Consider the following 12,298-nt stretch of genomic DNA (forward strand, 5'->3'; position numbering starts at 1 on the left):
CTCTCTATAGAAGTGCTGGGAATATTCCTAATGACAGCTGTGAAAGAGTCCTGTTATCTGGGAGCCCTCTGTGCAATATAGCACAGAATTGGCTGAAGTGCAGTTAATATCACTCTTTACTGTGGCAGTACACCTCAAAGTACGTAACAGTAATTTGTTTACTGCTGGTCTCTTGTTTAGAAGTCAGAGCAATCAGGGTAGCACTTGAATCGGTCCTTCATTTGTTCCTCAGCACACCTGTGCTTGTTGTTCTAGGTGGAGGAGAGGGAGAAGACCCAAGACGTTGTGCATTGGGTTGTTGTTTATTTTTTTGCTAGCTACCTTGAAGTATTGTTGCTCCTGGTTTTTATCTCATGTACTTTAATTGGTTGGGCACCACAAGAGTTAGCCTTGTCTAGTTCTGTGGTAAAAAGAGTTTGAACCTGTTTGTGCCCCGGTGGCGCAGTGGTAGAATTGCCGCTTGCAACACCAGAGGGCCCGGGTTCGAATCCCCCCTGTGGCGCAAGGGGTAGAAGTGCCGCTCTGCTACACAGAGGGCTCGAATCCCGGGAATTGGACTCAATGATCTCTAAGGTCCCTTCCAACTCGCACAATACTATGATTCTATGAATGGTTTCAGTCGATACACTTAATAGCTGAAATAGTGTGAGATTGCATACTTGATTACATAAAGCAGTTGTTTGGCTAACATACAGTAGCTTGATAATGTCAGGATTCAATAGGATTTGATTGTACATACATTACTTAGGATGTGTCAAGTTAAGGAGAAGTCTGTGTTTAGGAGGAGTAGGGAGAATATCGTAATCCCTTGATAGCAGAATTGCCTGCTAAGCTGAACTCTTTGTGCATAAGAAATCAGTCTCTAAGCGCCCTGTCTTTGATCTCTGTACTTCTGAATGGACTAGCTACTCCACTGATTCACTGAAGATATCTTCCTCCTACCTGAGAAGCAGTATAGCTTTTTTCCAGTAGAGCTGAAGATTCTGTTTGATTAAGCAATGAGCACAAATTTAATGTATAAAAGTGTACTGTAAAATTTGTGCTTGTTTCATTCCAGAGGTAGTCGTTGTTACTGTGGAAGCTCTTTCCTCTCATTTTTTTCCACTACATACACCCCCATGTCTGTGTGAGGGAGTATATGTAGCCTTTAACATTGAGTGTGTGAGTTCTCTCTGGTGGGAACTGATGGATTTCTTTGAAATTAACAAGATAGCTGTGAGAGAGCTATGGGAGGAAAGATGTGTGTAACGTTACTATTTGATCTGATCTGCATGTGACTTAGGATGTATCCTACATTTTCCTACAATGTACTGGGCCTACCTTGGTCTAGAAATCTTTCTCAGCAACTGATTCAGCTCCTGTAGTGCGTCTGTATCACCAGAAGCAATTTGTATTTGTTGTTGTTTTTTAATAGAAGCTGCTGGAACCAGCTACGTGCAGTTTCCAAGCTACAGCTTACTGATCTGGCATCAAATGTCAGTGCTTAATTTGAGATTATTGGGAAGTTAAGAAGTGTAATTTATATTTTTCTGTGGCCCTTCTACCCTGGCAGTAAGCTCATTTCCCCATCACAACTGGCACTAGAAGGAAGAACTGGGTATCTAAGTACTGCTTCATACCTCCTTCCTGTCTCTCTTACCATGTAGTAGGGATTGTTTGGTTCTTGAGAATAAATTTAGCTGATTGTGTAGTGCAATTTCTTAGGTAACTTGTGTCTAATGTAATATTAATCATAGGATCCCAGCATGGCTGAGGCAGGCAGGGTTCTCTGGGTCCTCCATGCCCAGCCCTGCTGCAGCAGAGCCACCCAGAGCAGGGTGCCCAGGCCCACATCTAGGTGGTTCACAAAGATCCCCAGGGAGGAGACCCCCACAGCCTCTGGGCAGCCTGTGCCAGTGCTCCGTCACCTGCACTGCACAGTAGTGCTCCTGCTGTTCAAAGGGAACCTCCTGTGCTCCAGTTTGTACCCATGGCCTCTTGCACTGGCACTGGCAGCACTGGTAAGAGTGTAGCTCTGTCCTCTTTGCACCCTCCTTGCAGGTATTGCTAAGATTCCCCTTAGCTGTTTCTTCTCCAGGCTGAATAGCTCCATCTTTCTCAGCCTTTCCTCATAGTGGAGATGCTCCAGTCCCTTCGTCATCATCGTGGCCCTTGTGTAACTGTCACTAGAATGTCCACATCTCTTTTGAACTGTGTACCTCAGAACTGTACCCCGCACTCCAAATGTGGCCCTACCAGTACTGCTGGCAGTATTTGCCCTGATGCAGCCCAAGACACCATTAGCCTTCTTCACAGCAAGGGGACTTTGCTGGCTCATGTTCAGTTTGGTGTTCACTAGGACCCCCAGTTCCCCAGGCTGCTTTTCAGCTGGGCAGCCCCCCAGCACGTACTGGTGTTTGAAACTGCTTCTCTGCAGGTGTGGGACTCTGCACTTTCCCTTGCTGAATTTCATGAGGTTTCTGCCGGTCTGTTTCTCCAGGCTCTCCCTTTGGATAGCAGCCACACACCTCCTGGCACATCGACCACCCTCGCAGTTTTGAGTCATTTGAGTGCAAGTGACTCGATGCATCATGTAATGTGCTACAATAAAATGACCTTTCTATTGGGACTGTTTTTATGTTTTTCCTTAAGTAGTTCATTAATGATTCTCTGTTAACCTGATTTGATTCTCTGTTAACCTGATTTTTGCTTCACTCATGGGTAGAAAGGTAGATATTTGTTAAGTTACTACTGTATCACAGTGTGAACGTCTACAAGAAGCAAATGTGTGCATCTCTGAGACTCAGAGTAGTTCATGTAACGTGCTGTTCTCTGCATTGAGATTTTAATGATAAGCTGCTGTTTGTCAGATGAACCTCAAACATCCTGTAGGTGGGAAACAGGAGATGGTGCTTTCAAGTTGGACTTTTTTCCACTACTTTGTTTATATACTGTAATATATGACCCATATCACCTGAGGCCGCAGTATTGATAGTTGCATATGAATTGTGGCTTCCCTTTGGCACTGTGAATATAAGACAGTGACATGAGGTCAGTTCAGATTGGAAGGAATAAATTTAAGAATAAGAATAAATTTAAATCATACTTAGCTATGGTGCCTTTGGATTGCTACATCAGTGCGTTCAGTGGGGTTCAGTCTGCTTTGTCTGTGCTGCCTCCTGAGAAGAGATGCCCTGGCTGTTTAACAGACGTGTTTCTAACAGATGGAATTCTGTCCAGGCTCTCTTGTGTTGCTGAAAAAACTCACATGATAAAACTTGTGTCAGCGGTGTTATCAGATACGTGCTTCCTAAATAAATGAAACGCTATCACCATAGTAGGCCAGTTGATTTGGATAGCAAGAGGGACGCATGAAAATAGTCTTGGAAATGTTGTGTCTGTGTGAATCTGAGTGAGTGTTGTTGATCCAAAGGATGCAAAACATGCAGGGAACTTATAATTGATTTTCACGTGCTGGAGATGTTGCAGATATGTCTTGATCTGTAGCTATTACCAAACAAAAGTGTTCAGGAAGCTGCCTTCTCATGCAGTGGAGCAGAGAGTTGAAAGGCTGGACACCACTGAATTTTTCTTGGTAATTTGCTCAGGATTAGAGTACACGTGAGAAGGCAGAGGTCACTTGTCCACTCATATCCTGTATAGAGCCTCAACCCCTTAAGAAACTTGTTTGATAACTTGCTCTGGTTGTACAGGAAACTGAGGCCACTTTTTCCTTGTGGCGTCCAGTTCCGTGCTCTGTTCTTGTGTTTCCAGAGTACAGGTTCATCTTTTCCCTACATGTTCTTTATTGACTCATTCCTAACAGTCTCTGTGACTCAGTGATGAGTGAGACTCATTCCTCTGTTTCCCTCAAAGCCTTTTACTTCAGTTTCCCTTCAGGCTACAAAGGTTATTTCTTTTGTCCAAATCCAGCGTTGGTCCCCAGTCTGGGATTTCCAGTAGGTGGTGTCAGACTGCTGGGATTCAGTTTGCAGAGCTGGGTAGCTGAGGCTCTTCCAGTCTTTCCAAGAAGAGAGGAAAACGTACTGTTTGGGAAAATCTCAGTCAACAAATTCAGTCCTGTACTTAGTTTAATGTTTTTGAAGACTTAGTGGAGTCAAGTGTTTATAAATTTATACAGAGGCTGCAGTAATCTCTGAGGTCAGAAGAACTTTCTGTTGCTTTTTGTACTGCTAATAGTGTTTGCAGAGAGTAGCTCTGAGGTATTTGGGATTCAGCCTTTGCTGGAAGGCCACAATTAGTGCAGCTTAGAAGCCCTCAGTGCAGGGTGGTTTCTTCTAGCATGGCTGGATCTCTAGAACGTACGCTGAAGTCCTGAAAGCAAGAAACTAAACTGTAGCTTTGAAACAGAATTAAGGCATGGTTAATCAATACTGGGAGCTCTTCAAAAGAAATCTCAGTCAGCAAGAGCTCTACTAAAATACATTTTGATTTACAGTTTTAGGCTGCCACCTGCTGCTTGAAACAATTTTTTGTGCCACGGATTTTAGTGATTTGGGCGACTGAAAAGCCGCTAATTGCTGGATTGGGTGAAACTTTAATTTTCCTTTTGAGTATTGCTTAGAAAATATATCTGTTGCTGATCAGCGATGCAGTGAAAGAGTTCCGGGATCTGAAAAATGCTGTCGCTTTCAATAAAAGCTGTTGTATAATAGTTGCTTCACAGGTGCAGAGCTCTCTTACGTATATTAATAGAAATCCATACAAGTTAGCTGCCTATATAATTAAATTCTTTCCAATTATTTCCGGTGGTGTTAATTCTTCTTTCTCTTGCAAAATTACACAGTGTTTGAATTCAAAGGAAAAACAGTTGATAATGAAATTCTATATTGTTCAGGTGATGCAGATGCTTGTCAACTGCGAAATTTCTATTTCTGCATAACTTTATGGCAGAGTGCTTATGTTGCTTAAGCCGTGTGTTTCTCTGTTAGCCAAAGCACTGAGTTTTCTGAAAGATCAATTCACTTTTAGTAATATTAGCTACATAAAAGCTTGGTGTCATTATGACCGTCTTGTCTTAGTTTACTTAAGAAATGAGACGACAGCGTGGTAGTGTGTCATGAATACAACGTTTCTTGGCAAATCTGGACTGCAAAATACCTCAGACTGAACTTAAACATACTGAAATTGACTACAGCTGAGGCAGGTTACTGCAGTCAGTGTGGGGTTTGCCGTGCTTTAGAAAATTGGTCAATTTTGGTCACTAATTTGGTCACTAATTTGGTCACTAGTGACAAGTGACAGGACGAGGGGAAATGGCCTCAAGTTGCGCCAGGGCAAGTTCAGGTTGGATATTAGGAAGAACTTCTTTACAGAAAGGGTAGTTAGGTACTGGAATGGGCTCCCCAGGGAGGTGGTTGAATCGCCATCCCTGGATGTGTTTAAGAGCTGTTTGGATGTGGTACTCAGGGATATGATTTAGCAGAGGGTTGTTAGAGATAGGCTACTGGTTAGGCTGCGGTTGGACTTGATGATCTTCAAGGTCTTTTCCAACCTGGGTAATTCTATGATTCTATGATTCTATGATTCTATGATTGGGAGCAAGTTGTATCTTCTAATGCATAAACAGTTCTAGAATAGCTGCGCTACGTTGGCAGTGACTGGTTACAAGCATTAACAGTTTGAAATGCCATTGTGAGCAGGCAAGTTTATAACTTTGTGGTAAAGAAACGTTAAAATTTGACATTGCAAATGGTTTAAAGTCATATAATGAAAATAGTGTACAAAACTCCTATTTTTCCCTAGGAAACAGCCCCCCCCCTCCTTCTTTTTTTTTAATAAATGCTCAAATCATTCAGGCAATGTTAAACATACGTTAAAGTCATATTCATTATACTATTTATAACACTTCTTCCATAGATCACACCTCCTCCCTCGCTGTCAGACCCACTGAAGGAACTATTTAAACAACAGGAGGTTGTAAGGATGAAACTACGTTTGCAGCACAGTATTGAAAGGGTAAGACTCAAGTATTTTTTTTTTTCTATTATTTCTCAATCTCAGGTTTTTATTTCTCACTGAATAGGCAATTCTTTGCTCAATTGAACAGTGTTTTAGAAATAAACTGCCTTTTAACTAAACTTCTCAATTGGAAAGACTTGTAAATATGAAAAAAAAGAGAAAAAAAGGTAACAACCAATTCAGTATGATGTGATATGACTTTAAGCTGAATACTTGTGCCAGTAAGACAGCAGCTTTTTCTTCTTAATTGCTCTGAAATGTGGCTTAGATTTTTTTTGGTAGGGGCAGCAGCATGGGAAGAAAGCTGTAGACTCTAGTTCTGAAGGTTAGGCAGTGTCAGCAACCTCAGAACCAAACCGTCTGAATTGAAAGAATTCAAGCAACTATAAATACTGTATCAGCAGAAGGCACGTGGTTAAAATCATAGAATGGGTTGGGTTGGAAAGGACCTTAAAGATCATTTAGCTCCAATCATCGTGCCATGGGGAGAAACACCTCATAGTAGAGCAGGTCACTTAAAACCCTGTCCAGCCTTGAACACCTCTGTGGATGGGGCATCTACACCTTCTCTGGGTGACCTGTTTCAGTGTCTTGCCACCCTAACAGTGACAAGTTTATTCCAAATATTTAACCTAAATCTACCCTTTTTTAGTTTAAAGCCATTACTTTTTGTCCTATTGCCACACTCCCTGCTCACTGTAGGTCCCCATTAACTACAGGAAGCCCTCGGTGAGTTTATATGCACAGGTGTTTTTATGAATCAAATTGAGATGCTTATACGTTGCTATATTTGATAAATTATCTGCTCTAAATTAGGAAAAGCTTATTGTTTCTAATGAGCAAGAAGTCCTCCGCGTTCATTACCGAGCAGCAAGAACTCTAGCTAATCAAACACTACCATTCAGTGCCTGCACTGTTCTGCTGGATGCCGAGGTTTACAACGTGCCCCTGGATGCTCAGGTAAAGAGGTGCATTTCAGAGTTTCAGACCAACGTACCTTTCTAGTCTGACTTAAAATGAGTGTTTGGAGAGAATTCCATTCCCATACCGAAATCATCATTGATTTGCTTGGGATTAAGGTTTTGTGTATCGTAGATTGTTATTTTGCTTAGGCCTCATTTTGCTCAACATTGCACACCATATTAGGAGCGCAGTAACAAGAGGACACAGGTACTTACACTGGTTTTATGTTTTGTACCCTGACTGCTTTTCTTTCATCTCCACAAATAACGTGAAAGATAAAACCAGGACTCTTGTTTTTCACTAAATCAAATATAGCATATTTTTAATCTGCGTCATTTGTGGGCTGCCACTCTGAAGTTTACTGTAGCCATGTCTCTAAAAGGAAGATTTCATGGCATCAGTATTTTGTGAACAGGTTTACTAACTAAGAGGAGTAGAAACCACTCAGAACCTGTTTTGGTAATTGAGGAGCATGTAACACAAGGAAGAAATTTGTTATTACAGATGTACTAAACGTTTTGATACATCGAATGCTGAGCATCTTACAAAGAATCACCTACGTGTCAGATGTATGTGGAGTTCTACTTTAGTGCTGTACCTCTTCACATGTTAATTACAGCCCCCACTGTTTCCTCTAGCTGTGCCATTACTCTTTTCCTACCTTTAAAGACCCACGCAGAACAAAGCAACTCAGTAGGAAATACCAGTTTTATGAAGATTGTGTTTTTTGCCCATTTAAAGCTTTGTACTGACAAATTTTTAAGTCATCATCTTCAAAAGAGATTTTCTCTTCTGTTAACTAGCAAAATATCATTATTGGTTCTGAAGTTTAGCGTGTCCTTGGGTGTATTTTGTCCCTTTTTGGAGGCTCTTTAGAACTTCAGGGTGGATCTGCGTTTTTTTGTAGTTATCATTTTGCAATTGATTTTGAAGAAGTTGATTTTCGTGTTTGAATTCTGCCAAACAAAAGGGATCTTTATGGGAGGAGAGGTGATTTTTCTTTCACAAGGTGTTGCGGCTGTTTTGGCCATTTTTGTACAACACTACCGTAGTAGTAGTAAAATGCCTCTCCTTACCTCTCACTACCTCTTAATCGTGTTCTGTGATGAAGAAACATTTCTGATTTCAGTTTTCTTTTACTTGAGCAAATAGCTGGCAAAGATTTGTAAGCAAAAATCTGGTTTACTTTGTAGGACAATGACACACTCAGAACTGCTTCTCAGGGATTTCTTGGTGTTTCAGGGCTCGCCTTTATGGCTGCTAATGTCATGCAGACATTAAGAACCATCCCCTGTGGTCATATACAGCGGAGCAGAGACGGGGAAGAAAAAGGCCCCCTGTTTCAGGCGAGCAGGCTGGTTACAGCCCAGCAAAACACCTGCAGTTCAGGGTCGCAAAGCATGTGTTGCTGAGGACTCCTTCTATTCAGATTTCCTTTGGGGAATATCTGGAATCTCAGCCAGCTGTTTTCTAGAGACCTCAGCATCTGCAGGTTTTTCCCCCCGTTCTTTTCACTGCTGCAGTAATGCGTTCCTGCAGCGTGCAAAAGGGGTGGCTTTAGTGATGGTTACTGAAGTATGACATGGACGCGATCTGGCTTTGCAGAATCTATCCAGAATTAGTTTCTCACAATGGGCAAATGTGATATTCCGGGCTCATTAAGTAGCTTTTCAAAAAATACTAATGGATTTAATTGGTCAGGACGAGTAAGATTTGTCTTCTTGCTTTTTAAAATCCCTTTTGCAGATTTCAGTGGTAATTTCTATTTAAATTGCTTTTGAATACTTGTGTGGCCAGTTAACTCAGATTGCTCAAGGTTGCCTCGATGAATGTTTTGCTTTTCCCTGAAGGGACGTTTGTTTGATTCGTTAGTGAATTTTAACAGGAACAAAAAGAGCACGTTGTGGAAGCTCCGCCTTGGACTGAGTAAGATTTTAAGGCATAAATCTTGAAGCCTCCTACTCCAATTTTAAAAGTAGAGGACGGCAAATAGCTTTAGCCTGAGGGAGTCTGGGAATGACCATTTCTAGAGAGCAGCTAGCTGAGGGAAGAGGGGAGAGCAAGACATATGCTCACATGAACCTCGATACATTGATATGGAGTTTAGTTTTCCATCTGAAGCCCTGTTTATAGAAGTGCCACGAAGTATGTTTTCCTGTTTTAAAGCATGCCTGATATGAATTATCAACTAACTTCCAGGTGGCTTATTTTGTTTGGTTCACTGGTGGTTGTTCTTGCAGACCGATGACAGCAAAACATCAGTGAGGGATCGATTCAACGCGCGGCAGTTTATGTCATGGTTACAGGATGTCGATGATAAGTTTGACAAATTAAAGGTACTTTCCTTTGTCTTACCTGTCTTTAGGGGAAACAGCGCCTCTGATGTCACTGCAAAGATGACAGGAGTAAACATGAATAAATACATGAATAAACACATCCGTTTGCAGTGCCACAAGTTATTGTAGATATCTGTGTGCGTTGCAGGGGGGTTGGACTAGACGACCTTCAAAGGTCCCTTCCAACTCAAATGATTCTGTGATTCCACGTTATAAGGCAACGTGAAGGAAGGTCTGCTCATATTAAAAACAGAACAACAAACAACCTTTGTAATGAAATAATCTAATTATTTCAATAGGGAGTTGGGGGGGGCAGTTGCTGTTACCACCAAAGAGGCTCATAGATGTCTTTTCTGTTTTGAAGCTGGTGATGCAGTGTTTTCTCAGATGTTGAAATAACTTCTTTCTACATTATTCCAAAACAGACGTGCCTTTTGATGAGGCAGCAGCATGAAGCAGCAGCTTTAAATGCGGTACAAAGACTGGAGTGGCAGCTTAAACTACAAGAACTCGATCCTGCTACATACAAATCCATCAGCATTTATGAAATTCAGGAATTCTACGTTCCTCTCGTTGATGTTAACGACGACTTTGAATTGACACCGATATGACAACCGGTACCTACTGGCTCTTGCCTTTGAACAGCTAGAGACTGAGGTGCGGTGATTCACAAAGGTATTTTTCTTTTAAGACAGAACACTTGATTAATGAACACTTGATGTAGAATACTGCCTTTCTCAATTATTATTCAGAAGAACGTAGCATGAGGTGTTGTTCACAACGCAGAGACGGATGCTTGTTTTGAAGTCAGTTTCCCAGAAAATAGCATTACCTGTATTTCACAATTGGCTTCAGGGCTCATTGCTGACAGGGACGATGAAACGTGGTGAGTTAACAGCGCTGGCAGCTGTTAGTAACAAAACCAGCCACCAAAACGATACCTAAAATCTACTATAGGAGGCTTTGCGTTATGGAACTTGGGTAACAGCTGGACTCCCACAGCGTGGGGGGGGGAGGGAATAATAGGGTGAAAAGTCTGTAGAAGAAAAATCAGACTTGAAGGAAAAAAAAGTCTATTAACCTTATTGTATTTTGTAAATTGCTGTACAGCTTTTTTTCTTTTTGGAAAAAGATGTAATATTGTCTTCATTTTTAAATAATTTATTTTATACATATTGTGCAAAATGTAAATAGTCTTGTAATTAATGTTCAGACCTGTACAAAATAGATATTTTAACTGTAAAACTGTTTTTGTCTAACGTTTCATTGGACCAAAGTTGTCGTTTTTATTCCGTGTGGTGTGTTCCTGGTTGGCAGTTCTTTTACTATGGCACGTGTTTGATTTAGCTGCTCGTTTCATCGCCATCGCTGTGAAAGAGTTGAAACGGAACCGTTCTGTATTGCATGCTTCACAGAGCCCCGAGCTCCTTGACTTCAGTAACCGAAACCCCGAACAACTGTAGCATTTACAGAGCCATGTTTCATGTTAGTCTGCTGTTGTAATGCCATACCTATGACTTACTATGCCGGAAATATTTTTGTGTAAAACAAAAAACAAGAAAACAAAGGAAAAACAAAACAAAACAAGCAACAACTTTTTTTCTCTTCTATGGTGGTCTCGTAATAGAGCCTATATTTTCCAACAAAATGCCTTTGAATGAAAATTCTTAAATTGTATATTGTCTATTTTAATATTAATCTATGGAAGGATATGTAAATAGTTGTAAATATCATGTTTAATAAATTTTATCGGTCATGTTCCTGGCTGGAATTTGTTCACGTTGTAACACTTGGCGCTATCAAGAAATCTCCCCACACTGCTGATGGGAAATGAGTGGGGAGAATCAATTAAGAACTAAAAAAATGGAAAGCTTGTGTCCTAACATTTCTGTATCCCGGTATTGTTAATGAGCTGTTAATTATTGATTGGCACGAGGTTATAGATATTCATGAAAAAGATTTGTTACAGCCTAGGCCATCCATTATTCAAGAGTGCTTGGGATCTGATGTCTGTGATATTACTTGGGAAAGAAATGGGGCTTATGCAAGAGGGGATGGCTACCTGCAAAAGAGATTAAAGTACTTGCTTTGAACTGATTTTTAAACACCAGGTGAACCGCTGCTCCTTGTGCTTATGTGATCGGCCAGGACTCCTTCACTGTGATGCTGAGCTAGAGGCTGTGGACAACAGACTCCTTCCTGCTGCACGTCACCGCGGGCTGCAGTCGAGAATAAAGTGATAGTAACACGAGCACAGTATAATACTGGAGTAAGCACAAATTCACAGGTAGCTCCTGCCCTGTAGCTCTTTTTCCCCCCCACCTTAAATGTGCTACGTACTCGAGGAAGGGGAAGCTTTTATGCAAGACCGCATTACTGGTGCTGCAGAACCAAACACAGAGTAAGGGAAACGAAGATAGAAGCATTGAGGTCGGCTGGAGTAAGGCAGTTCACAGCATGACTAACGAAAGGATTACACAGTTTGTTGTTCATTAAAATTATTTTGACAGTCTACCCTATGAGGAACTCTGCATCTGGTTATTTGTCAGGCTTAACCTGTGTTTCCTGAACAAGGAGGGATAACTTCCTGTTAACAGTTTCACACAGATTTGTTTTCAGTTGATGCTGATTACTGAACGTCCCGCTGCTCCCACATTGTGTTCCCATACATGACACTCTCTCCTGCCCTCTGCGACCTGGATCCAAGCTGTGTCCCAGCTGTGCTTTTCCAGGTATTCCCATTACTTCCACCAAGCGATGCAAGTTGGGGCTGAGTGTTGAGGGATGAGTGCCATGTGGCATTGCTTCTCCCTCCTGAGGGACAGCCACCCCCTGGGAAGCCTGGTGCTGCTGAGTTCCTCCTGGGTTCTCTTTCAGGGATGAAACTCGTTACTTTGGTCTTGTTGCACTTGGGTAGGTGCAGTCACAGATATGTACATACTGGGAGAAGAACTCGGTGAAAGCAGCCCTGCAGAGAAGTATCTGGGGGTCGTGGGAGATGAAAAGCTGGATGTGAGCCAGCACTGTGCTCCTGCAGT

General features: G+C 41.7%; 1 protein-coding gene across 4 annotated transcripts in view; it reads left to right on the forward strand.

Moving 5' to 3' along the window:
• ANKRD12 (ankyrin repeat domain 12) overlaps positions 1-11,024 on the forward strand; it is a 61,247-nt gene extending 50,223 nt beyond the window's left edge. For all 4 annotated transcript variants that reach the window (XM_072329148.1, XM_072329151.1, XM_072329149.1 and 1 more), the window contains 4 exons: positions 5,860-5,958; positions 6,778-6,921; positions 9,165-9,260; positions 9,686-11,024. In XM_072329148.1, the coding sequence (XP_072185249.1) occupies positions 5,860-5,958; positions 6,778-6,921; positions 9,165-9,260; positions 9,686-9,871 (525 nt within the window). In that variant the 3' untranslated portion in view covers positions 9,872-11,024. The remainder of the gene's footprint in view (positions 1-5,859; positions 5,959-6,777; positions 6,922-9,164; positions 9,261-9,685) is intronic.
• The last annotated feature ends 1,274 nt before the right edge of the window (positions 11,025-12,298 follow it).

This window comes from Excalfactoria chinensis, chromosome 2 (genome assembly GCF_039878825.1).
Source record: "Excalfactoria chinensis isolate bCotChi1 chromosome 2, bCotChi1.hap2, whole genome shotgun sequence".
Taxonomy (NCBI): domain Eukaryota; kingdom Metazoa; phylum Chordata; class Aves; order Galliformes; family Phasianidae; genus Excalfactoria; species Excalfactoria chinensis.